The sequence below is a fragment of the Ursus maritimus genome, unplaced genomic scaffold, assembly GCF_017311325.1.
Source record: "Ursus maritimus isolate PB19 unplaced genomic scaffold, ASM1731132v1 scaffold_20, whole genome shotgun sequence".
NCBI lineage: Eukaryota > Metazoa > Chordata > Mammalia > Carnivora > Ursidae > Ursus > Ursus maritimus.
In genome coordinates this window covers 28,382,213-28,409,743 of record NW_024424453.1, presented here as the reverse complement: position 1 = coordinate 28,409,743, position 27,531 = coordinate 28,382,213, and the positions used below count along the sequence as shown (strand labels likewise).

At 43.7% G+C, this 27,531-nt stretch overlaps 1 protein-coding gene and 1 long non-coding RNA gene across 4 annotated transcripts in view; one reads left to right on the top strand and one right to left on the bottom strand.

Annotated features, from left to right (window-relative positions):
• LOC103678998 (inhibitor of carbonic anhydrase) overlaps window positions 1–23,150 on the top strand; it is a 44,054-nt gene extending 20,904 nt beyond the window's left edge. For 2 of the 3 annotated variants that reach the window (XM_040636801.1, XM_008708505.2), the window contains exons 6-17: window positions 72–127; window positions 2,968–3,146; window positions 4,536–4,707; window positions 5,620–5,762; window positions 8,260–8,350; window positions 9,549–9,590; window positions 11,824–11,979; window positions 14,854–14,995; window positions 19,698–19,762; window positions 20,313–20,497; window positions 21,795–21,981; window positions 22,940–23,150. In XM_040636801.1, the coding sequence (XP_040492735.1) occupies window positions 72–127; window positions 2,968–3,146; window positions 4,536–4,707; window positions 5,620–5,762; window positions 8,260–8,350; window positions 9,549–9,590; window positions 11,824–11,979; window positions 14,854–14,995; window positions 19,698–19,762; window positions 20,313–20,497; window positions 21,795–21,981; window positions 22,940–22,974 (1,453 nt within the window). In that variant the 3' untranslated portion in view covers window positions 22,975–23,150. The remainder of the gene's footprint in view (window positions 1–71; window positions 128–2,967; window positions 3,147–4,535; window positions 4,708–5,619; window positions 5,763–8,259; window positions 8,351–9,548; window positions 9,591–11,823; window positions 11,980–14,853; window positions 14,996–19,697; window positions 19,763–20,312; window positions 20,498–21,794; window positions 21,982–22,939) is intronic. The other variant, XM_040636802.1, reaches the window with a different exon arrangement.
• LOC103679007 overlaps window positions 9,048–27,531 on the bottom strand; it is a 65,256-nt gene continuing 46,772 nt past the window's right edge. Inside the window, exon 3 of the long non-coding RNA XR_572800.2 lies at window positions 9,048–9,193. This is a non-coding gene — a long non-coding RNA (uncharacterized LOC103679007). The remainder of the gene's footprint in view (window positions 9,194–27,531) is intronic.

Here is a 27,531-nt window from a genome sequence, read left to right as displayed (position 1 = left end):
AGGGGTTGCACAGGGCAGGGGTGAGCCCAAATCACGGGAACTGGCCTAATGATTGCTGTCTTGTTCTTCAGGTGTCTGCAGGATGGTGTAGGGGATGTGGCCTTCGTGAGGCATACGACCGTGTTTGGTAAGTGTTGGATGGAGGAAGAATCATGTGAGCCATACGCTGACCAGGGGAGCTGGTTCTTGCCTGAAAGTTTCCCTGCATTTAGAGATGGATGATGACAAGACCGTTAATGAAATAGAGTTTCTGTATAAAAAACATTTCTGTTACTCGTACTTTGCTTAGTGTTCAATTTGTTCAGCTTGTAAATCTACTAAACAAATTTTCTGAACATTTAAACAGCATTTACCAATTAATAAAATGAAACAAGTTTTAATAATTCAATTCTCTCAGCCACTGCAATATCCATTTCAAATGTAATCACACTCTCTGAATGCTTCAGTGTAAATGGTTCCTAAGTGCTATAAACACCTTAAACAAACAAATTATAATGATTTCAGAACTGACGAGCATGCCTACAATTAGATGTATTGCAAAGCATTATTACTGTGGACAAAAATATATTTCTTTTTTGTTTCTACGTTAAAAAAAACCCTTTAAAGAGTTTTGATCAACATCAGAAAGAAATGAAAAAGCAACATAAATTTCAGACAAGTTGAAGTTACAGAATCTGGGTTTTGTTTTGTAACCAATTAAATTTCTATCAGATACAGAATACACCTGTTATCACTCAAGATATTTAAACCAAATGTATATTCAGAATGCTAAGTTCATTTTTAAGATAAATTCTACCTCAAGGGGAATTTTAAGTCCTCACTTTTTACGTGGGCCTTAGTTTCTTACAACCTAATGCCTTTCTCTAGCATGAAATAGGAGCTTGATGTCCTTTGTTCCCTTGTTCAGCCATTCACAATTCACTGTCCCTTCATTATTACACACTGACCTGGTTTGTTAGCACTTTGGCAATTGAGGTCTGTCTTATTATCAGTACATTTAATTAGTGGGGTCATCTAGGGGTTTCGTTTCCCGGAATCAAGTTGTTTCAGATCCTTGTCCTTGCTGTTTCTTCTGGTCACTCCAGTGAGTGCAGTTATGTTGCCAGTGGGCAGAATCTTCTAACACTCACCCTGAAGTGTTTGAAAACATCTTCATGTTCTGAAAACACCAGGTTGTCCCAGAACGTCCTGGTTTACTTTTGCCGAAAGTCACTTGTCTGCTAATATATAAGATCACTTGCCGCCTTTTAAGTAGTTTATGACTACCCACCAGGCTTTTGGGGGGCAAACGAGTGTTGGTGGGAAGCTACTACCACCACTGGGCCCCTGAGTGATGCTGAGAAGTTCTTTCTTTCTGAAACTATGAGATCATATTGATTCTTTTAATTTAATTCTGACGTTGCTAAATCATGTAAGTTTTTTCTTTCAATATAAAGATTTAAAGAGTATTTTCTCTACGACATACCTAAGTAAACTTATAACCATTCACAAGAACTCTAATTGTACTCCTTCTCTTTTAGGATGAGAGTGTATGAACCCCATAACCCTCTATGAATTGGCCAGGGCCGCCAACACAAAGTACCACAAACTGGGTGGCTTAAGCAACAGAAATGTATTGTCTCACAGTTTGAGACGCTAGAAGTTTGAAATCAAGGTGTTGGTAGGATTGGTTCCTTCTGGAGGTTCCTTGCTTCTCCCCTAGTTTCTGGTGGTTTGCTGGCCGTCTTTGGTGTTCATTGGCTTCTAGTCATATCACCCCACTGTGTGTGTGTGTGTGTGATTTTTTATCAGAATACCAGCCATACTGGATTAGCGGCCCACACTACTCTAGTGTGACCTCATCTTAGTTAATGGCATCTACAATGACTCTGTTTCCAAGTAAGGCGACATTCTGAGCTACTGGCAATTCAGGATTTCAACATGGAAATTTGCGGGGGACACAAGTCAACCCAGAATACCTTTGAATACCTAGACAAGGGGAACCAAAGAACTTGTTTTCCTCATAAGGTTATCTGGTCTTCTTTGTACCTATAGAGTACGCTGACTGGGCCCCTGGGCCTCCTTCAACTCTTCCCCCACATTTCCCCAGCAGGCTCTGCTTCCAGGGTGGTAGTGCTGCTGTAGTAGGGGGACCTTGACTGTCCTAGCGTGGCAGTGCATCAGCCTCAAACTAGCTGACAAGTCACCTTCAGTCTCTGAGCCTAAGTCTCCACATCTCTAGAATGAGATCATCCTATTATTGGCCTCCTCTGGTTGCTCTGAGGAGTAAATCAAGCAGAGCATGGAGAGCCTTGAGCACAATCTTTGGTGGGCTGTGAGTGCTCAGAAAACATTTGCTATCATCATTCATATCAGCAGAGTTACAGGTACGTGGGGATACCCGGAGGGGACCTGGGCAAGCGTGCCTCCCAGCCCCGTGTCTATCTGCAGGGAGAATAGTCATTTTGCCTCCCGAGGCCTCAGGTTCCTCATAGGTATAAAACATATTTGGAAAAGATTCTCTTTCAGTCCTCTTTGGGTGGTTAAAAAATTATTAAAGGAGACAAATTAGGTGATACAAACAAACTTGAACATTTCATGAAGTGGACAGGCTCCTTTTGGAGAACTGCGAAATGGGGTGGAAGGCAGGGAGCTTTTATAGGATAAAGAATAAGGAACATGAAGAGACAAATAGAAAGTATCTGATTGGCTGGGGCCACACAGGAAACCTTGTCTGCGGTGAGGGGGCCCAGAGTTGGCTTAGTGTTTGGGGACTGGCTGACTGAATAAACTTTGTTTCTGGTCAAGTGGAACATTTACAGGGACACAAAAGTTATCTGGATTTTGGCTTGCTTATGTGGCACCCAGGCAGGAGCAGGGCCTAGAAAGTTATTACTAAAAGGTCAAACAGTTTGTGATTCAGAGAGCAGCAGGGACCATGGCCCATGGCTCTGCCGCAGTTGGCTCATCTGGGCTTTCCTCCTGCAGAGAACCTGGCAAACAGGACTGACCATGACCAGTATGAGTTGCTCTGCCTGGACAACAGCCGGATGCCTGTGGATAAATACAGGGACTGCAACCTGGGCCTTTTCCCTTCTCATGCCGTCATGGCTCGAAATGTGGGAGGCAAGGAGGACTTGATCTGGGAGCTTCTCAACCAGGCCCAGGTATTCCCACCCTCCATCCTTACCTCCTACTTTGTGTGTGTATGGGGGGGGGTGTCCCTGCTTAGATTTGGGGCATTTTCTTACATTCCCTTCTAGCCACTCTGAGAGTTCTTTTGGGTGTAGGACAGGAACCATGTCACACATCATCTGCTTCACTGAAAAACTGCTCAGTCTGTATATGTTGTAGACAGCAGAGGCCAAGAACCCCTCACCTGGTATCATCGACTCCATGGACCAAAGACTCCATAGAAGTGCCTCGTTGCTCCATTTTTTTTCTTTTCAGTACTAAAGGGGTCCTCAGGATGTGGGGTAGATGTCCCTTCTCCATGGAGTGTTCCCCTATTATGTTACTGGCACGTGATCCTGCCCTCCTCACTTCCCTCAGTGGCAGGTTCCCCGGCCATGAGCATTCTCTCTGTCTGGTATTGGTGGCAGTCTCTTCTGGCCAGCTCTCATTCATTCCCTGTGCCCTCTCTGTTGCTGCTCTCTGCTCAGCACTGGGGATTCAGAGATGAAGTAGACAATGACATGCTCTTGAGTTGCTCCCAGACAAGTGTGAGGGACATGATGGGTACACATACAAATTATCACCAGATGAAATGGTACAACCTTGGGCATATGGACTGTGTACTTTGTAGAGGACAGAGGAATTGATTTGCAGGGTATGTCTAGAAAGATTCTTGAGCCCTGGGAAGGAAGCTCTGTGTACCCCTAGGAAGGGGGGGTATTTACCAGTGAAGGCAGCAGGTGACATTTCACGTAGAGCCACCACAAAAGCAAAAAGCAGACAGACATTGGAAAGAGCTTGAGGGTATGTGCTATAGTCAGGAATGGCTTTGGGCCAGTTAGTGGGAGTTGTAAGCAAAGGGCCCTTCCATTTTTTGAAGGCCAGAAAGTTCTCAGCTGGTCCTTTAGTGGTAGGCCTGAGGTCAGAGAAGAGCCCAGGACTTCTAACCTCCAGGCTTGGTGGCAGGTGTTGGACCGCCAGCTGTTCTGGGATGAAGACCCCCAGAGCTACTTCAGACAGTCAGCTGGCCAGGAGTGAGGCAGCCTTCACTGCCTGCCCTGTGGGAACAAACCATTGGAGAAGGGCAGCTGCCTGGCACATGGCAACCATACCTCTTGGTGTGGATCTCGGGGAACAGCCCCTGGCAGTTTCCCTGAAGCTGCACATGGCAGACCAGCTGGTATTTGGGTAAACCTTTCCTTGGAGAGAGGTGGGAGAACCCCGGGAACCACAGGGGCTTTGGTGGGCTGGGTGATTTGTCTTAGCTCTCAGGTGCTCATATTTTCTCCCTTCCAGTTTTCCTTGTCTGGTTTTGGGCTTGTTTTCCCTTGCCCTTGCTATGCCAGCTTTCCTCCTTCTCTGTTCTTTTATCCTTTGAACAGGAACATTTTGGAAAAGACAAGTCAACAGAATTCCAGCTCTTTGCCTCTCCTCATGGGAAGGACTTGCTGTTTACAGATGCTACCCATGGGTTTTTAAGAGTCCCTCCTAAGATGGATGCCAAGCTATACGTGGGATACGAATATTTTGCTGCCATTCAGCATCAAAGGATAGGTATGTAAAGTCCTGGAAGGGCAGCAGAGCAGGAAAGCCAGAGAAGCTTTCCCAGTGCCTGCAAGCCTCGCTCACCCAACCTTCACTGGCCCATGGAGCCCAAGGGAGCTACCAACTGCACTGGGTTAGTGAGGGGATTTTCTGATGAGCTGGGGAAAAAACCTGAATTATGAGATCACAAAAGGGTTTTGAAGACCTTCAGGTAACAGTGAACTTTAAGTAATGATGGCTCTTGCTCCTGTGTATTAACCAGAGTCACCCCACCCAGTGGCGGGTCTATATGACAGGGAAACTAGCACATCCCAAACTGAAGTGGGAACATGGCCTCTGCCAGTATAAGGAGTGAAACTAGAATTTCAGAGGGTTAATCCAACTCTTGCCTTCCTTTACATACCAATGGTTCATTTCTTCTTTCTTTACTTTTGTCTTCATTTAGTCAACCAATAGTTAATGAACATCCACAAAAGCCACTGTGTTAGATGTGGGCATACTGTGGTGAACAGACATTAGGTGAAGGGGAGAGCAATCAGGTCCACCCAAAGGAGAACATGTGACTACCAACTGGGGAATGCTACTGGATGGGAGAACCCAGTCCTGTCAGAGCAAGCTCTGGAAGGTCCTGACCTTCTGGTGCTCAGAAATGGCTTCCCTCAGGAGGATATACTCAAGGAGATGAGGTCAGGAGGGTGGGGAGTTGCTCTGCCTTCACTACTTTTTCTGTGTACTGAGTCCCCCATTTCTCCTGGAGGGTGATAGGCAGGAATGGAGCAGTGATATGGGTGCGAGACATGCCCACTCTGCTGCTGTCAGTGAGGGCCCCATTGGGCAGCCATTCTGTAGCCAGTAGTAGTAAGCTCCCAGACACATCTTCGGACTTCTTTTGGATGCCTGGCTTTTCTCCACCTGTCCTAGGTGTGGAAGACTCCTGGAGGGCACTGTGGTGTGCAGTGGGCCACCATGAGAGGGTCAAGTGTGATGAGTGGAGTGTCGTAAGTGGTGGTGCCTTACAGTGTACCATCAAGGAGACCACTGAGGACTGCATCGCTGCCATCGCAGTAAGGAGGGCCCCACCTCCACAGTTGGGGTTGGACATCCAGACATGTGGCCTCTGCCCTCTTCCCATATGTCTTCCTGGTGGCCATGAGACTAAGATGCACCTGTTGTGTGCTGCCCCCACCCTCCAAAGCCCCACCCAACTCTACTGAATGTGCCCCTGTAGCTCAGGCTGGCCCAAGACTCAGACTCCTTAGGTGTTCAGCTCTGGAGTTCTGGGAGCTCTGAGTAGTGTCCTTCCCAGGAGCTGCAGGAAGTGGGGTGACATCCCGGGGGGTGGTCAGGGCCCCGGTGGATTGTGAAAGCAAATCAACCTCAGTCCTTGAGTTGGAAGTATAATTTTTTTTTCTGGTGATAAAAATATTATATGCTGGAAGAGAAATGAAAAATAAATAAAATCATTCACAACTTTATAACTCAGAGATCATTACCACATAATTTCTGAGTTATGAAGTTGTGTTATTAGCTTTCCATTTCTCTACGAGCAGATAATATTTTTGTGATTAGAAAAAATAAATTTATAATAAAAGACTAAAAAACTGACAAACTCAGGAGACACACATTCTTCTTTAAGAAGATCTTTATTTTGATAAACCTTCCTGGGACTAACCCATACATTAAGATCTTGCAATTTATACAGTCTCCTAAATGTGTCAGTTTTAAGGATTAAATGAATTTGAGTGCTCAGGACATTGCCTAGCATATAGTAAGCAGCAATAAATGTTATCTATTGTTATTAATTGAAGTCAGCACAGTAGGTGCACCTTCTTAGGGAATGGAATATTCATTTAAAATGTTTTTAATGGCTGGCTGCACAATATTCCACTAAGTATTTCTGCCTCAATTTATTTAACTGGTTTCTAAATGTCTACGTTTGAATTATTTCCAAATCCTTTGCTATTGTAGATACTATGGAATTGAAGATTTTTGTTCTATAACCTCAATATTTCTGGGTATACCTTTAATAATAATAATAGCTAATATTTTGGAAGTTACTTACTATGTACCAAACATGTTTATGAGCTCTTAACTTGAATTAACTCATTTATTTATTTTAAAGATTTTGTTTCTTTATTGTCAGAGAGGGAGAGAGAGAGAGAGAGAGAAAGAGAGTGTGCACAAGCAGGAGGAATGGCGGGCAGAGGGAGAGGGAGAGGGAGAAGCAGGCTCCCTGCTGAGCAAGGAGCCCGATGTGGGACTCGATCCCAGGACCCTGGGATCATGACCTGAGCTGAAGGCAGACACTTAACCAACTGAGCCACCCAGGCATCCCACATTAACTCGTTTAATCCTCACAATGAGCCTATGAGCCCATTTTATGGATGAAAAAAGTGTGTATAGAATAGTTTTTAGGTATGTGTCCTTTGGAATAGTCAGATTCAGGAGGGTGTGTGGTATGCTGGTTAGGAGCAGAAGCTAAGGAATTAAACTATTTAAGTTTTAGTTTTAGTGACCATCTATTGGAGAAATTATTTAACTTCTCTCTGCTTTACTTCACTGGTGTATAAAAGGGAAAGAATTATAGTACCTACCTTATTGGATTTTGTGAGGAATACATGAGATAATCACTGTAAGGTGTTTAGAAAGGGCCTGGCACATAGTAAAGGCTTGGTAAGTTTTGTTTGTATAGTTGCTACTGTTCTAAGATAGATTTCTAGAAGGGCAGTTAATAGGTCAAAAGCCAAGGGTGGGTATGTATCTGTGTGTTTTTATCTCAATGATCTTATCACTGTAAGTATACATTTTTTGCTCTGTTGGAAAATTTCATTGATTAAAATAAGTTTATTAATGAATTATTTAATTAGAGAAATTGTTTATTGCAAGTCTTTGTTGTGCCAGGGCTCTGAGTATAGTGTTAATGTGATTACGGGAACAGAATTGAACTCCACCATACAGAAAAAAACAAGTCCCATAGAATCATAGTAAATACAGAGGCGCCTGGGTGGCTCAGCTGGTTGAGCATCCGGCTCTTGGTTTCAGCTCAGGTTGTGATCTCAGTGTGGTGAGATCAAACCCCATGTTGAGCTCCTTGCTCAGCTTGAGAGTCTGCTTGAGATTTTTTCCCTCCCCCACTGCTCCTCCCTGTTTGTACTCTCTCTCTCTTTCTCTCAAATAAGTAAATAAGAAAGTAAGTAAATAAATAAAATCTTAAAAAAAAAAAAAAGAAACATAGTAAATACAACCCCTGAGTCTGGCCATGTAGATTGCTGAGTGACGGTGGTTACAAAGAAAATGTAGTAAGGGCATGTCCAGTACTCAAGATGGGTCTAATGAGAGGTCAGAGATGCCAGGGCACAGGATCTGGGTTGGGCGCTTGTTCCCAGGTCAACATGTCCAGTTTTCTAAATCCTGTGGTGATACGTCAAAAGTTTGGGTGATCCATGATCTGATGAATCAAAAGGACATGTGACATAAAGCCAATGAGATAGACACCTCTGAGGGTCAGTGAAAAAGGAAACGGCCTTACTGTTGTGCTACTGATTTATTTCTTGACTTCAGAAAGGAGAGGCTGATGCCATGACTTTGGATGGAGGCTTCATTTACATAGCGGGCAAGTGCGGTCTGGTGCCAGTCCTGGCAGAGAACTACAGTAAGTGGAGGGGGTGCCTCTCTGTGTTTTACTTCCTCTGGGCCATGGACATAGAAAGAAGGAGAAATGATCTAGTTCATTATTGAGATAATAATTAACTATGGGTGGAGTGTAAGAGGCTAGCAGATAGTATCCTCCTTCCCCAGAGTCAGAACCAATGAAGATATGGACATAGAAGTTAGGCAGAAAGAGACGGAAAGAGATGTTTATTATTGAAAGGCTGATATTGGAGGGCATGGGACAGCGCTGGCTTCAGGGCTCACCAAATGGCCCTGGAGTTAGAGTTACCCACTAGTTCAGGAGAACAGGTTTGTTGGCATACCCAACGGCTGAGGGCAGAGGAGAATGCATACTGTCATAGAGCTTCATCGAAAAGGTCTAAGCCACCCTCTTCCCACTCTCTTCAATAAAGAAAGGAGGGGCTGAGCCACATGTGCCTCGCTCGATACTTTTGCTAAATTTACTAGTCCAAAATTAACTCACCCCAGCTGCACTGGAAGGTTGAGAGGTGAGGCTACAAGGTCATGTTCTTCAGTGGGGGATCCTTTCACATAAAAAAAATAAAGCTGGGGAAAAGAGAATTTCACCAATATAATTTATTAAGCATCTCATCTGCTAGGCAGTGAGCAAGAAACCATATATTATCCCTCAAAACAAAACAACTTTGTGAAGTAAATAATAGCAGTTCCGTTTTACTGATATAAAAACTAAAGCTTAGAGAAGTTAGATGATGTGTCCAAGGTAGAATGAAGACCATATCCGGGTTTTTCTGACTCCATGGACTGGTTTTTTTCCCCTCCAACATAGCAAGCATATAATGATTGCCTACCACAGTCCAGAGCTCTGAAGGGAAGAAAGAGATCAGGATGATTTGAATCACATAGCCAGTGCATAAGGATCTTTGTCAAGATCTTCAGCGGTCTCTGCCCCTCTTCAAAGGGCATCTCATTTTCTTTCTCTGTAACTCCCTGAGTGTTGGGGGAGATTCTGGGGGTGGAACCTCATATTCAAGTGGCAAAGGTCAGGGGGAGAGGGGTTAAATGGGGCTGCAGAGTCTTGGCTTGTTGATAACCAGTGACAAGCGGCTTAGCTGGTGCTTCTTACTTTATTCCTCACTCTTGAGACTGAGAAGCTCATGACTTTGGATTGAGTAATATGAGAGTTTAATGCCGTGTATCCCGATTGTTTTTCTTTTTAGTGCCTAAGGATGGGTCTACGTGTGTAAATACACCCGTGGTAGGTGAGTCAGAATCAGTAACACTGGAGCTCAAAGGTGAAGGCCATCGTTGGGGAGAGGGTGAGGAGTCGATCTTGTCTTTAGAATAGACCAGCTGACAAGTTCTCCCATCTGTGTCTCCACTTAGGCAGGGCGGGTCTATATCTGTTCCTGAAGTACCTAATCTTGGAAAACAGGGCAGTGTTTCTCAATCTAGTGTAGTGCCTGGACCAGCTGCATCAGCATCACCTGAGAACTTGTGAGAAATGCAAATTCTTGGGCTCCACCCAAATCCACTGAGTCAGAAACTCCAAGGATGGGGTCACTGCTCTGTGTTTTAATAAGCCCTCCAGCTGATTCTGATGCACACTGGGTTTTGAAAACAGCTGTGGTGGAAGATCCTGGGATGAAAACAGGTGCTCACGTGGGTTTGGCATTTCTTATGGGACAGGTGAACTGGGGGAGGTGGGTGGATTTGGACCACCACAGCACTAGCAGCATCTCTGGTACCTGCTGAGCACAGGGTCACAGAGGCCCTGCAGGCCCACACCCTAGAGTTCAAAGCTTCTCCCCTGCAGCAGCTCCCCTCCATGTGCAATAGGACCCAAGCCCTAAGATATGCTCTCCCCCTCTCCCTCTGCTTTTATGGCTTACAGTCTTCAGTGGGTTGTGTCTTCATCCCCAACCCTAAGGGCTGGCATTTCGACAGCCGTGCAATCTACTGAATACAGAATATGAGAAGTCAGAAAGAACTCCACTTCAAGAACGGTTGAAATTTCCAGGAACTGTAGTGATATGCAAATGCAGGTCAACAAAGAAGACAGTTCAGGGTGGCTGGCTGTGATGGAGAAGGTTAGATTTGAATAGAGACAGAGAGGGATCAACTCCAAAGACACACACACACACACACACACACACACACACACACACCCCAGATGGCAATAATTAATGTCATTTGTGCAGAATTAGTTACACCTCCAGAAAGGCACAGTAACAGTATTTGGCTGCTGGAACGGTGTAATAGAGCACAGTCTGGTGAGGGTTTGCTGTGGCCTCAGGAGAATCTGCTTCCCTGAGAGGGGGGCTCTGGTACTATTTGTGCCACTAGCAGCATGGCTGGAAACCCAGCCATGTAATTTCCCCATTGTATCGTAATGTACAATGTGCCCATATTAGCACATTTGATCCCCCCCAAAAATCCCCCTGGATGGATATCATTGTCACCATTTTACTGTGAAGTAATTGGCAATGCAGGTCTTCCACCTGCCATGTTGATTTCCAATTTTTCTAGGCTTGAATATATAGAAACCTGAACTGCAACGGCAAGAAAGGGAGTGTAGTGGGGAGGGGGGTTCAGAGTGGTGGTGGAGGACCACATTATCTTCTAGTTTTGAAGATTTAGGATTCTAATCTTCTTATAAATTCAGCTTTGCTGTTTAGGCCCCAGTCAATAAGTACAGTTCAGTTACAGAGTATTGGGATAGGAATATATCAAATATCAGTGGCGTTCCCATTAGAATCAAGAACAAGAGAAGAAGACCCACTCCTACCAAAGACGCTGGTATTACTTTGGAAGTGAAGGCAATATGACTTAAAAGATTAGAAAAATATTTTTAATATTGGAGGAAAAAAGATTAAATTGTCACTATTAGAAAATGATGTTATCATAAATCTAGAAAATCAAAGACTTTAAAAAAGAAGTTACTAAAGCTCTTTCTTTTGGACTTCAATGGAAATATTTCAACAGGTGGACACTTAAATGTATAAGATTTATATAGATAATTTGTAATATGGCAAAATGGGTCACAATGTAAAAGCCCACCAGTTGGAGTATTATGAAATATGGTACTTCTGTACAGTGGAACATAACTTAGTTTCAACCAATAAACAGAAAGAGCTATATCTATTTCTGCTGAATCAAAAAGGTGCCCACAATATGTCATTGAGGGAGAATAAAGCATCTCACAGTAAAGAATGTATAGCAGGAGTCCATTGAAAAAGTATGAAGTATGTGTGTAAATATTTCTGGATGTATGTATGTAGACAGGTCTGGAGAGGAGTAATGTCAGACTGTTCGGCCCCATACCTAATAATGATAGTTATTGGGAGGGTCTTCTGCTAGAGTTAGGTGAGGGATTCAAGCTATTCCTCCTCCCCTGGGATAGTGGCAGGCAGGGGCTAACTGTAGCAGCTCTAGAATACATTTTCAGAGGGTCCTGGGGCTACTGAAATTGCATTTTGATATCTCTGTTGCAAGGTCATTACGTCGTGGCAGTGGTTAAGAAATCAGATCCCTACTTCTCTTGGGACTCTCTGCAAGGCAAGAGGTCCTGCCACCCCGCAGTTGGTACTTCTGCAGGCTGGATCATCCCCATGGGTTTAATATACAACAAAACCGGGTCCTGTAAATTTGGTAAGTGTGTTCTGGGAGGCAGTGTGGCAGCCGCTTCCTTAGGCCAGTGCCTGTGTAGGACAGGAATTCAGCTCAATGGCAAGGAATGTCAAGGGATGGCATAAATGGGTAGTGGGGTCAAGGGCTGGGCAGACATTACAGGTGAGCTTCACCTCTCCTTGAGCAGGTACTCCCCTTTCTCCTCACCTCCTTACTTCTTAGGGGAATGGCTTGGCCCAATGGGCAGATATCAGGGAAATACCCTACTCTTTATGTATTACAACTGGCTCAGGGAACAAGCCTGGGGTTGCAGAGTGAGAGTGGTGTGTGTGTGTGTGTGTGTGTGTGTGTGTGTGTGTGTGCATATTGTTTTCCCATATAAACCAGATTGGCTGCTTTGTAAAAATTGAAAACCATATACCAGTAAGTCCTTGGGTGCATTTTTACTTTCATCCTTATCTCCTATAGATTCTCATATTTATCATTTTAGCAGTACTCTTGCTAGTACCTAAAAGGCTCCTGGTGCCCTGCTTTTCCCAGCCATCTGACAAATCTCACCTCTGCATGAACCCCATTACCTCCTCTCCTCACTCTCTGCACCTTAGCAGCTAAACTTGGCCGGAGAAGTCACAGGGTAGAGCAGTTCACTCCACTGGAAATGGTTCAGCTGCTGGCCTCAGTGGGCCTCTGGAAGTCACACCCTCACTGTGTCGCTGCTCCACACCCCCACGCTTCCCAATAATTATCCTAATGTCTTCACTGTCCACACATTTCCAGCCCACACCCATCTACCACCCTTTCTCAGCACATGCTCATCTCAGCTGCAACAGACAACTGAAATGGTCAGAAAGTTTCCCCCTCACCGTCCCACTGCCAAAGCTGTGGGCCTCCTCATGGCTGTATCTGCTCAGCCTCCCTCCACCTGTACTTTGGGTGTGGGTCCGTCCCGTGCTCTCCTCCCTAGAGCCTCATACCCTTGGTTATTCCTTCTCTCTCTAGTATAGCCAACAATTTCTTTCAACATTAAACAACCCCAGTGTTTTCCATTTTTAAAAGTCCTCCCTCTCCCAGCAGTCTCCTCCAGCTTCTGACTTGTTTCTCCTCCTCCTTGCTGCCAGACTTCTTAACAGCATGGTCTGAGCCACTTGTCTCCCACTCACTCCTCCACTCCCTGTCCTCTGGCTTCTCTGCATCATTCCATAGGAAGGACTCTGAAAGCTACTGGTGACCTGCTCAGTTGGAAGGTCATGCTCCAGTCCATTCTTCTATGACTTCTCTTTCTACAGATCACCTTAAAACACTATCTTCTGGCTTTTGTGAAAACACTGGCTTGGTTTTTCTCCTACCCTTACAAAGTCCCTTTTCCCAATCTGGTTAATAAATGTTTCAATTGCTTAAAGGAACTTTCTTCCCCCATTCTAAACTCAATCCGCAGGCACTCACATCCATGCCTACAGCCTCGTTTACCATCTAAACAAATAATACTATACATACAAAACTAGGCACATAGCCAGCACTAGATAAATGTTTGCTGTTATCACTATTATTAATATTATATCCATATGTTGATAACTATTACATCTTTATCCCTAGCATTGATCTTTCACTTCCACACCTGTGTATATTGAACTGCCTATTTGACATTATCTAGTTGAATATCTCAAAAGCACATTAAGCTCAAAACAAAATGTGTCATCTCTGCTGAGTCGGCTCCAGAGCTGCCTAGCTCAGTGGAGGACACTATAGTTCATCCACTTGCCCCAGCTGGAAACCAAGCTGTCATCTCCCAAGTACCATCCATCACCAGTGATGTCCCTCTTCACTGTCTCCCTCCCCTTGTGCTACCCTAGTCCAAGTGGTCCTCATCTCCCCTGGACTACTTCAGTAACCTGCTGCTTGCACCCCACATCTGCCCTGGATTCCATTCATCCCACTGGCAGACCAATCTTTGCAAAGTGCAGATCTGGCTATATCCGGCCCACTACCCCTGGTCTAGCATTGCTATAGCCCTTCAGAAGCTCCTCATTTCTCTAAGGATAAAGAACAAAATGTACACAAAGGTGTAAAAGCAGTTCTGGACCTTGCCTCCTCTCCACTCACTCTTGCACTGGATGGTCTAGCCCAGGGGCCTCTTACTAACCTTTCTGTGCTGTTTGCCCTCACCCCCCCACTCTGGCCCTGGGCCTTTACAGATGCTGCTCCCTGTCTGGAAAACTCTTGTCCTTTCACCCTTCACTTAAGTAATTGCTATTCATTCTTCATCTCTCCACGTGAGGCCTCTCCCTGATTCCCAGGTCTGTACCAGATTCCTTTATGTACAGCTGTGTAGAACCATATTCTTCTTTCCCATTGCAAGCCAGGGCGGGGGTGGTGTACAAATTCACTAGTGTGGCTACTTGAGTTATGATTGTTGCTCATGGACTTGGGTTCCAGGAACACGGGGCCTATGTAATGTCCTCACCAATGTGCCCTGGAGCCCAGCACAGGGCTTGGCAGCAGGGCCTCTCAGGTCCCTTCCTGGATTTGGAGTCAAGATGGAATACCTTATAAGGGAGGGCAAGGGCAGCAGAGGTCAGGAAGAATGTGGGAGAGGTTTGACTGGGTGGGGCTTTCAGTTTTGTTCTCTCCCTTAGGATTACATCTGCGTCTGTCCTTCCACTCCTCTGCCCTGTGCCACTTCTGCTCCACAGACACTTGTCCCAACTTCAGCCAGTCCCCCTTTATTTTGCTCTAGTTGCAACTTTCTTTTTATTACATAACTTTCTTATTTGTAATAATATGGTACCAAACACCCAAATGTGTCTTTATACCATTCAAGCAATTCTAGGGACAAAATCGGAGGCTTTCTTGCTAACATGGACAAGAAGAGCTGACCTCCTGTGTTTTCCTGCACAGATGAATTCTTCAGTCAAAGCTGTGCCCCAGGGTCTGACCCAGATTCCAGTCTCTGCGCTCTGTGCAGTGGTGGCAGCAGCCCAGCCCACACCTGTGCTCCCAACAACCACGAGAGATACTATGGCTTCAGCGGGGCATTCAGGCGAGTAGTGTCTGTGAACTGCCTTTCTCTTGGGCACCAACCCAGTGAACCTCTTGTCTTTTCATCTTTTCCATCATTCCAAGATCTGGCTGCTGCATTTAGGAGGAATCAAAATTAGAAAAGAGAACTGCAAATTCTCACTGGCCCCAAGGCGTTAAGTCCAGCTCCTTTCTGGAATGCTTTTCTGCAGACCCAGCTGACTTAGGGCGCCTGAGGAGAGGCAAGAATGAGGGGTGCAGGGTCACAACCCTGGGTCTACTTTTGTTCTTTTCTTCTGTGTGATTGTGGGCAAGTCACGGAATCTTTCAGAGCCCCAGTTTAAAATCAGAGGACAGGTACTGGACATGTGCTTCTTACACCTGGCTGATAAGTACATTTTAAAAATAAGTATTCCTGGGATCCTCCAGCCATTCAAGAAACCTTTATTGAGCACCTACTATGTGGCAGGCACTGGGCTAGGTAGAGGGGTTATTAGAGCAACAAGACACATGTAGCTCCCCTGCCCCCTGCGTCTCATGGGGAGAGTAGGACAATAAACATATAAATAAGGGCCAATCACTTCCTGACCGTGCTGAGTGCTCCAAAGGAACCAGGGGGGTGGTACTGTAGTGACTTGGGTAGGAGACAGTTTTGGAAATGGTGGCCAGGGAAGGCCTTGGCAAACAGAAGGGACTGTGTGAACGGAGAATTAAATATTGAGAGGGAATCAGGCCTGAGAAAACCTGGAGGAAGACTTTCAAGCAAGAAGGAACAACCAGGACAAAGGCATGGGGTGGGACAAATCATGCTGTGTCTGAGGCCAGAACAGAGGGCCCTGAGGGGGGGCACAGGAGGTGAGGGGGACATAGGTATGCAGAGGCTGGAGCTGCAACATTGGATATGTCTCAGTGCCCTATTGGCCTGACCAAGGAGGTAGAGTTAATTCTAAGTATGCTGAGCAGCGTGGGACCCTTTGAGGCAGGAGGCATGCCGTGTGAATTGGGGTTGTGTGGCTGCTGTGTGGAGAACGCGTGAGCATCTAGGAAGGACCCCTTTATTTGTCACACTACCAGATGACTTTGTCCTGCCATCTCCAAAGTTTTATCTCTTTCATAAGCCATATATAATGACATATTTTCACAGATCCCACGACAACAATGTATGCTGAACATGAAACCTAGGCTAAAGTAGGGTTGTTTTGTTTTGTTATATCGCAAAGTACGTTGGCATTAGGGTTGACGGTCTTATTGGTGCTAATATGATAATATCACAGAGGGCTTAGAATTGTCAGAGGTTTGTCTTGAAACACAATCTGCCCTCTTCCTCTAATGCAGTTGAACACCCACAGAGCACCCTTAGCTTCAGATGGCTCGTTCTCCCCACCACTTCCTACCTGCCTTTTCACTCTCTTGGGTTTCCTGGCTCTAACATTTCTACTGACTTGTGACCCACCGATCCTGCCAGCTCTTCCCTGTTCTCTCCCTGCTTCATGTTCCTTTCCCCTCCACACCCAGCATACATTCCACAGCCAACCACGATAATCATTCCCCTGCGAGTAGCCTCAAATGCCTGCCCCTCTGCTGGCTGAAGCACGGCCTTGGTTAGGTCTGACATTCCACCACTCTGTGTCTGTACTGTTGGGGTGCCTGGCCTCCTTGTATAGTAAGGAGAACCCACCTCATATATGCACATGTGCCTAGTGCCCTCACTACCCACTCTCCTAGAAGATGAGTCCATCCTCTGTCCTCTCCTCAATCTTCAACACATCTCCCTTCGTCTGTCATGCCTTTGTTTCCTATTTCAGCTGAGAAAATTGAAGCAATCCAAAGAAATGCCACAACATCCCACTGTCACATCTACCCATGTGTGGCATCTGTGCCCACAGACGCCACTCTCCCTCCTCTTGTGTGGACCACTTGACTGTCTCCTAGCTCAGCCCTGTCCCACGCCTGCACCAGCCTCTCCTCCGGTCTGTCCAAGGGCATTGCTCGGCACTTCTCCCCTCTTGCTCCTGCGCCATCGCAGGTTCTCTACTGGGTCATTTCCCATCCACACATGTTGCTGTTTTTTTCACCTTAAACATCAGTAGATAAGTAAAATCTCTCTTGATCTCACTTCCCTCTCCAGCGACTTCCCATTTCTCTTCTTCTCTATATCCCCCTCTCTTGCTTTATTATTTTTTTAGCACGTTTCATGCTCTAGAATACTACATATTTTATCTGCTTGCTTAATGTCTTTTTCCTTTAATAAAATGAATAAAGACTCCTTTGTTGAAAGTGAAAAAACCCAAGGAGCTTCCTCTTTAGAAGGCATGAGACTTGAGCCTCAGGAGTCAGCCAAGATACTTTAAGGTGAGAGGTGCCAGATAAAATTTAGGAGATCCAGCTGAATTAGAATTCCAGATAAACAATGAATGAATGTTTAGCATAAGAGAACACACTTCTCTCCCCCTTCTACTTTGTCCTCTTCTCTCCTCTTCTTCCTCCTCCTTCTTCTCCTTTCTCCTTCTCTTCTCTTCTTCCTCCTCCTCTTCCTTTACTCCTTCTTTCACCTCCTCCTCTCCTCTTCCTTCTCCTCATCCTCCTCCTTCTTCTCCGAAGAAGAGAGATGCCTCATTTACTTTCCCTGCAGGAGGGTTTTCTCTATTTCTCAGTCTACATGGAAGGAAATGTCTATGACTAGCCTTATTACATCTTCTCATTTATAAAGAAGCAGTTTAACACAGACCATAATGTATTCATCCCAATTCCTGGGAGATGGGATTGTCAGCCCAGTTCCAACGAAAACTTCGTGTTCACACAACTCATGCAGCGAAGTTGCGTTGTAAACTTTTAGCTGCCTCCACTGTGACCAGAGGGACTGGGGGGATGGGGGAAAGGAGTCAGTTCTCAAAGTATTAACGCTTGGTAGACCAAATAAGAGTCAAGAATTTTTAAATAAAATTATACAAGGGGAATTTTGTTTTCCTAGATATAAAAATTACATTATAATATTATATAATACTGTAATACTATGATCAGTACAGATGGGTTTGTGTGCAAGAGTGACAAATTAGTGGAAGAGACTAGACTTCGAAGACTTATACATGGACACATTATATTTGTGTATAACAAAGATAACATTTCAAACTGGGGAAAGGATGAACTTGAGAGATCAAATAGAATGAGTGTGGCGAACTGGCCCCTGGGTCTGGTGGGAGCAGATTCAATAGTGAGTCAATCCCATAAGCTGACTGGCAAGGGTCAGCCAGGGTGGTGTGAAGGGGTGCTGATCGCAAGTGCAAAGATTTCTTGTAGGTGTTTGGATGAGTGGGGGAGGGAAGCCCATTGCTGAGGGGAGTGTAGGATCAAGACAGGGATTATTGTTTTTTAAAAAAGAAAAGAAGTATGAATATTGATAAAAAGAGCCCAGTGAATGGGGAAAGTCTCCAATTACATAAGAGAAAGAAGATAACTATCAGAAGGTGCCTGAGAGTGTGGGCAGGAATGGGATGTAGGGCACCTGGGGAGGACATTTTTATGGAGAGGGAGACCTTTGCTCCTTCCTTGTGCCTGGAGGGCAGGAGAAGAGCACTGGAGACTTGAGTGACAGATTTGGCAGAGGGAGGCTGTAAGAAAGCCCATGTAATGATATCTGTGTTTTCTCTGGGAAGCAGGAGCACATGTCAAAATGAGTGTTGGGGAGAGGGTCTGTGGAGAGACAGAGGCATGGGGGAATTTGGAAAATATTTTAGTCATTGCTCTATGGAATGGGGAGGTGGCTGTCTCAAACAGTGATTCTCACCACTAAAGCACAGATTCTCCTAGGGGGCTTGTTGAAACACAGATTGCTGGGCCCCACCCCCAGAAGTTTCTGATCTAGTAGGTCTGGGGTGGGGCCCAAGAATGTGCATTTCTGACAGGTTCACAGCTGGTGCCCATGCTGCTGATCCCAGCCCACACGTCCAGAACCACAGATCTAGAGTAGAGTGAGGAAAGCGGGAATGCCCAGGAGGAGTTAATGATCAGGAGGGTCTCTGGTCTGCCTCCCTGCTGAGGTGCAGACACACCTGAGGCAGACCATCATTTTTATTCAGGACTGGGATTATATGAAGGGCAGGAAGAGGAAAGAAATAGGGCAAAGGGAGCTTAGGAAAACTGAATGGGAGTAATTGATCCTAGCTAAGTATAGAGGCACCTGAAGTTAGGAGAAAGAGAAAACTGGAGAGGTGCTCCTGATAATGAATCACTAATGTCAATTGCCAACTGATTGGATGTCATAGAACTGATTGTTAATGTGTTCAACATTTCTCAAACAGAATAGACCTTAAACACAGAGAAACAGTCTTCTGGGGATTAAGTGTGAACACATATCTAGTGATGCACATTCACGAGGGATCATTAAGGCTGACTAGACGTATGGATTTGAGAGTCCTTGAATATTCCTGTTAATACGAGGATACAAGCATCTCCTCTGGAGAAACCGATCTGTATTTAAAATAAGGAACCAAACAGTGGTTATCTACAATAGAAATAAAATAAGCAGGTTTCTTTTTCTATTACATTTCACCTCTAATTCTCAGGGACAGCCTGACTGTTACAGTTGTGTGTGTGGATGGGGTCAGTGTTAGGTGTGCCCAGTGGCCTCAGGTGGAGGGGGTGTGAGCCTCCCGGTGGTTCCCTCTGGGCGTCTCTCCCTCCTACTCCCATTGGAGCTCCTCACTGACCTGACCCTTGCTGTGCAGGTGTCTGGTTGAAAAAGGAGATGTGGCCTTTGTGAAGGAGAGCACAGTCTTCCAGAACACTGACGGTATGTGCTTGTGCTGTCATTTTCTCCCTTGGAAAAAAACTGAGTCTCTCCCTGGAAGTTACTCCCCAGTCGGGCAACTGGGAAAGTTTATTAAAGCATGGCTGGCTCTCTTCATTTATAGGCATTCCTTCTATATTTTGGATACAGGTTTTTTTCAGCTATATGTACTGACAATATCTTGTTTCTCTCTGAAAGGCTTACCTTTTCACTTTCTCAATGATATTGTTCGATGAACAGACATTTTAATGTTTAATGTAGTTCAACTTATCAATCTTCTTTCTGGCTAGTGCTTTATCAGGCCTGTTTAAGAAATTTTTGCCTTTAACAAGACTGAAAAGTCACTAACCAGAAAGGCTATGAATTTATAACTATGCATTTTTTTCTGTTTTATTTTTTTTTCTGTTTTATTTTTCTTCTGTTTTATTTTTGAAGTTTTATTTTTCTGTGTCTCTGTGATTCTCCCAGACATTGGTGGTTGGTCACATCCCCCTGGGGAGGGCACCTTGACCAAAGCTGTCAGCTGTGGCTGACTGACCTTCCTTCTTCCCAGGAAAGAACCCTGAAGCATGGGCTAAAGATCTGAAGCAGGAAGACTTTGAGCTGCTGTGCCTCGATGGTACCAGGAAGCCTGTGACTGAAGCTCAGAGGTGCCACCTGGCCATGGTTCCAAATCATGCTGTGGTCTCAAGGAAGGATAAGGCAGATTTTGTTCGCAGAATGCTCTTCAATCAACAGGTGTGGGCACACAGGAGGTCCTTCCACAGTCACCCCAACCGAGCGCTCAGGTCACCTGCAGAACTGACAGGCACACCCAGTCTCACACCCTTTCTCCCTGGGCAGTGGAACTAGATTCTCATAGCCCTGCCTCTGATGAAAGCAGAAAGCTAGCTCGTGGCGATGCTCACTTTGTGCTCCGGGGCTGTCTAGGATATCAAAGTTGACTGAAAAAGCCTTGGACACATGAATATCTGAAGGGTCTCCTGAGACTCACTTGCGTCTCTGAGCAGACTCCTGGTACCTTCAGAACTTGTTCAGTTCCTCCATGAGAGTTGTCTCTTTCTTCTTCTGTCACAGAAATAAGGGAGTTGGCTCAGTGCCCTTCACACTAGGGTGAGGAGGTATATGTGGTAAAAGCAAAATGGAGGCTACTCTACCTGACCTACTCTACGGATCCCAGTGCATTACTGAACCTGGACAGGCTGAGCATTGTTTTAGGCTTCCTGAAAGTTCAAGAGCCAACATTCAGACAACTCATGACCTCTACAGGCAGCCAACAATGGCTATGAATTAGCTGGATGCTTAAATCGAATGATCTTAAGGAAAACCCAAAGCCTCATCTGCCTTTCGCACTCATACACCCCACTGCTGGAAGAGCCCCATATGAGTAATCCATGTCTTAGCATATGCTACCCACACGTCCCAGTTAGAGGACTACAACGCAGGGAGAACTGGCAAAGCCAAAGGCTCTTGGTCAGGGATTCCTGAAGGCATGTGTCTCCCAAAAGGCAAGCTGCCCCCTTGGCTCTAGGGGGCTGAACAAAGAAAAAGAGAGGAGGGGAAGGAAGAGATGGAAATGGGCAGGTGCCTGGGGCAGATCTAGAGAATAGAAGAGGCAAGGCAGCAAGGGCTTTGAGCAGTGGAAGACAGGTAGTATGACCCAGGAAGCTGAAAATATCCAGCAGTGATGGGCAGAATTGTGATGCAGTGGCCACAAAACTTGAAGTATTTTTAATTTTGCAGTTACTTACATACATTATCTCCATTTACAAATGAGTAAACTGAGGTTCACTGAGCTCAGAAAAGAAGTTTCCTAAAGTCACATGACAAGGAAAAGCTAGGGCCGGATTTGAACCCAGAGGCCATGCTTTTTGCCATTAATGGTGCCTCTGAAACTGTTGCTGTGTCCCAGGTCTCCCAGGAGCTGGAGCTGAGCAATGCAGCAGACTTAGATCTTCTGAGGCAGAATACACAACCCGGTGCTGCCTGGTACTGCTGCTCACTCTGTGTCTGTCTGTCTATCTGTCTAACCCAGGAGCTCTTTGGAAGAGATGGGTTTGAATACAGGATGTTCCAGATGTTTCAATCCTCAACTAGGGACCTGCTCTTCAGCGATGACACGGCATGTTTGGCCAACCTTCAGGATAAAACAACTTATCGAAAATACTTAGGACCAGAGTATCTTAAGGCGATTGCTAACATGGGACAATGCTTACACTCTGGTGAGTAGAATAAAACACTGAGGAACAATACCATGGGGGTCAAGGTGATTATGTTTGTATTAAGGACCATCGTGTGCCAAGCTCTGGGCCAGTACTGATAGGAGCACAAAGATGGAGAAGGCTTGCTCCTGGCCCTGCAGGAGGATGCAGACCTACCAGTGAGGCAACTCAATTAGACGACAGTATAAGAGACTACCTGAAAAAAGACCCAATCCTTTGAAGGAGACAGAGAGTGCAATTGAGATCATTTGGAAACTGAACTTGTTTACTTGTGCATTTCCATTCTTTCCCCTAACAAAATGAAAAGGTACACATGGGTGAGCACTTCAGTGTAGGGAGAGGGTTGGGAAATGACCCCTCTATATCACTAATAGACTATCAATTTTCAAAGATTTTAAGTAAAATGTGTAAGTAATATTAACAGAAACAAAATGAAGTTAGCACTATAGTGTGCCCTTTCTAGTTTTAGATATACATATGTATTAGAATGGCGTGTGTGTGCGTGTTTAGAATGGTATAGTTGCCTCAAAAAGGATTAAGTAGGAGAAATAAAATTAAAGTTGGGATAATCAAATTGCTGGGAGTGTGCCTGAATTTTTGTTGAATTGTACTGTGCGTTGGAGATGATGAGAACAGGAGAAAAGGAAAATGTAGGTATTTAAGGATAGCACTGACGTCAGTTAGGAGATACAGTCAGAAAGAGAGAGAGAGAGAGAGAGAGAGAGAGGGAATTTAAAAAAAAATTATTATTACCTAGCATTTACTTTTAGAAAACAGAAACAGAAATGTATTTAGTCTGGGTGTTATACACAACTAATGAATCATCGAACTTTACATCAAAAACCAGGGATGTACTGTATGGTGACTAACATAATAAAAAAAAAAAGAAAAGAAAAGAAATGTGTTTAGTAAGCACAGGAAGTACCTGAAAATCTTTCTCTTATGTTTTGCTTCACAGAACTTCTAGATGCCTGTACATTCCATGTACATTAAAAACTGATCAAAGTGGGCAACCACAGAGATACTCGATGCCTGCAAATATGGTGGGGACACATCCTCACTTGTCTGTGTGTAGGCCTCTGTTAACCTCAGTTGTTTGATATAATTATGTGCTGTAACTGGTACAAAAATTAAAATGAATAAAAATTGTGTCTGTTCAGAAAACTTCATTATATGTCCTCAGATTTTTTGAGGGGAAAAAACTGTCTTTATACTAGAGTTATGCTTCTAAATTTAATATCTATTAAATTGTACTTTTTAAAAGAACTGTACAAGACTAGCTCATCTTCCCTCCCTATTCTTTATTTTACCCAAGAGTTGAATCACTTATATAGAATTTAAGCAATAAATCTGTCTGAAGGGAGTCTGAGTGGTGATTATAAGTGTGCAAAAAAAAAGCATCAGTGTGTGCAGTAGAAGGACTTACATAATAAAAACAGAGGATAAGGAATGAGTTTGTGTATTTTAAAAATATATTTGAACATTTAAAATTCATAACCTCAAGTGGAATAAAAATCCTGACTCAGGGGGCACCTGGCTGGCTCAGCCATTAAGCGTCTGCCTTTGGCTCAGGTCATGATCCCGGGGTCCTGGGATGGAGCCCCACATCAGGCTCCCTGCTCAGCAGGAAGCCTGCTTCTCCCTCTCACACTTGCCTTGCTTGTGTTTCCTCTCTCACTGTCTCTCTCTGTCAAATACATAAAAATGAAATCTTTAATTAAAAAAAATCCTGACTCAGATTAATTGGAAGACATTAAATTTACTGCAAAAATCTAACCCTACAGTCAACCCTTTACAGTCAACTTCCTGAAAGTATGATTTATACTCACTTAAATCAGTTTTTTATCAGAGATTTTGCCATATCTAGTATTACCACAACTGAAGTTTATGGTAGTGCCTCAATAAATATTGAATGGGACCCTAAGTCATATATTGTTAAATGTTAGTTTTATGAGTGTGGACTTCTGCTTCTATCTGTGAAAGAGTAACCAGTACAGGACTTGCCCTCCTTCCATAAACAACTAAAAAACTGCACAAAGTATATGAAACAACTGTTTTCAAACATTGGACAATAGCAGCACAGGACTCCAGCTCCTGAAAGAAGGGGAAAAAAAGAGGTAAGCAGAATGATGACCCTACTTTTTGCCTGGAAGAAGTTTCCAGATGATGGCACAGGTTGGGGGAACCCAAGAAAGCCTGTCATGTTGAGTTGTGGAAACAGAGATCAGAGCTTAGGGAAGCAAGATGACTGGAGTTTGTATACAGAAGACATCTGTAGAAGAGTCTCCTTGAATGTTTGGTGAAACACTAATATGCACGAGTGTAGAATGAAATTGAAATCTGTCAGACTAGACAAAGAATAACTGTGAGAGACCTATAAGCTGAACAATTCCCAACACCCACACAGAGCTAGGAGTCAGTTGTGTTCCTACTATAATCTGAATGAAGAGACCTAATCGAACACCTAAGGATTTTACTGAAGGTCAGGCCTTGGATGTGAGGATAAATAAAGTAGCTGTAGACTAAGGGCTGCTCTATAACTGACCTGAGAGTGAAACTAGCCTTGGTAGGATCCAGCTGATCTGTAAGTAACTTAATGGCCTTCTAAAATAAGCCTCAAAATACATTACAGGAAGACAACAAATTCTAAATATTCGAAAATGTTGCATACATAATATCCAGCATCAAATGCAAAAGTTACCAGATATGCAAAGAAGCATGAAATGTGATTCAGAGTCAGAAGAAAAATCAACCAATAAAAACACACCTAAAGGGATACCTGGGTGGCTCAATCGGTTCAGTGCCAGACTCACGATTCTGGCTCAGGTCATGATCTCAGAGTTATGAGATGGAGCCCTGTGTCAGGCTTCATGCTCAGAGCAGAGACTGCTTAAGATTCCACAGATTCCACTTGAGATTCCCTCTGCCCCTTCCCCCCACTCTCTCTCAAAAATATAAATAAAAACTTAAAAAAAAACCCACACACCTAAAAACTAAAGACATGATGGTAGTTAGACAATAGACTTGATTTAAAAATTTTTTTTCTTCAAAATTTTTTTTATTTTTTAAAGATTTTTATTTATTTATTCGACAGAGATAGAGACAGCCAGAGAGAGAGGGAACACAGTCAGGGGGAGTGGGAGAGGAAGAAGCAGGCTCATAGTGGAGGAGACTGATGTGGGGCTCGATCCCATAACGCCGGGATCACGCCCTGAGCCGAAGGCAGACGCTTAACCGCTGTGCCACCCAGGCGCCCCTTTTTCTTCAAAATTTTATTTAAATTCTAGTTAGTTAACATACAGTGCAATATTGGATTCAGGATTCAGGGATTCATCACTTACATATAACACCCCATGCTCAGCACAAGTGCCCTCCTTAATACCCATCATCCAATTATCCCTTCCCCCCCACCTCCCTCTATCAACCCTCAGTTTGTTCTCTATGGTTAAGAGTATCTTATGGTTTGCTTCCCTCTCTCTCTTTTTTCCCCCTTTCCCATATGTTCATCTGTTTTCTTTCTTAAATTCCACATATGACTGAAATCATATGGTATTTGTATTTCTTCGACTGATTTATTTCACTTAGCATAATACACTCTAGGTCCATTCACGTTGTTGCAAATGGCAAGATTTCATTTTTTTGATGGCTGAGGAATATCCCACTGTGTATATGTACCAAATCTTGTCTATCCATTCATCAGTTGATGAACATTTAACCTCTTTCCATATTTTGGTTATTGTTGATAATGCTATATACATCGGGGTGCATGAACCATTTCTAATCTGTATTTTTGTATATTTTGGGTAAATACCTAGTACTGTTATTGCTGGATCATAGGGTAGTTCTATTTTTAACTTTTTGAGGAACCTCCATTCTGTTTTCCACAGTGGCTGTACCAGGTTGCTTCCCACCAACAGGGCAAGAGGGTTCCTCTTTCTCCGCAACCTGGCCAACACCTGTTGTTTCTTGTGTTGGTATTTTCGCCATTCTGACAGGTGTGAGATGGTGTCTCATCATGGTTTTGATTTGTATTTCCCTGATAATGAGTGATATTAGCATCTTTTCGTGTTTCTGTTAGCTATCTGGATGTCTTCTTTGGAAAAATGTCTATTCATGTCTTCTGTCCATTCTTAACTGGATTATACATTTTTGGGGTGTTGAGTTTGAGAATGTCTTTGGATACTAACCCTTTATCAGATACAAACAATGAACATTAAAACAGTTGTTATAAACATTCCCAAGGATTTAAATGAAAACATGAACATAACAAAGAAAAAAGTGTGAGGCTTAAAGAAGACCCAGTGAAAATCTAGAGCTGTAAAATTTGTTTTTTGGAATTTCATCTAAATTGTCTATTTTTGCCATAAACATGTCCAAAATATTTCCTTATTATCTTTTAATATTTATAAGTTGTATAATGCTATCTATTCTCCCATTTTCTATACTGGTAATTTTTGTTTCCTCTCTTCATTTTTCTTTAGCAGTCTAGTTATAGCTTTATCAATTTTATTGAACTTTTCAAAGAACAAACTTTTGTTTGTGTTTTTTAAGTTTTCACTATTTGCCTATTTTCTATCTCATTTTCTCTTCTTTTTTTTTTAAAGACTTTATTTATTTGAGAGAGAGAGAGCACGCCAGAGAGAGAGAGAGAGAGAGAGAGAGCATGAGCAGGGTGTAAGGGCAGGCAGAGGGAGAAGCAGACTCCCCACTGAGCAGGGAGCCCAATGCGAGACTCTATCCCAGGACCCTGGGATCATGACCTGAACCAAAGGCAGATGCTTAACTGACTAAGCCACCCAGGTGCCCTCATTTTCTGTTCTTGCCCTATTTCCTTTCTTCTACTTACTTTTCATTTAATTTGCTTTTTTTCCCTTAGATTCTTAAGGTACAAGTTTAGATCAGTTATTTAGAACAGTCTTCTTTTCTAATATAGACATTTAAAATTATAAATTTCCTTCTAAGTACTACTTGGGCTGCATCCCTCAAATTTTGGTATGTTATATTTTCTTTATCATTCAGGTAACATTTTTTTCTAATTTTCCAAAGATTTCTTCTTGGATCTGTTTATTATGTAAAAGTTATTTTTTATTTCCAAATACTTGATGAGTTTCCGGGTATGATTTTGTTACTGATTTCTAATTTAATTCCTTTGTGGTCAGAGATTATATTCTATATGACTGCAATCCTCTTAAATTTATTATTTTTTTATGACCAGCGTATGGTCTATCTTGGTAACCACCAAGTGTACCATGTACACTTGGAAAAAATATGTAATTTGTATCTTGGGGGTGTAGTTCTATAACGTGTAGATCTATAATATGTAGTGTAGCTCTATAAATAGCAATTAGGTCAAACTGGTTAATGTTATTGTTCAAACCCTCCATCTTGACTCATTTTTTGTCTACTTTTTGCATTAATTGCCGAGAGAAGAAAATTGAAATCCCCAGCTGTAAGTATGGATTTGCTCATTTCTCCTTCCAGTTCAGTCAGATTTTGCTTTATATTATTTTGTTCTGTTAGGTACACACATTAGGATGTTAGGCTTTCTTC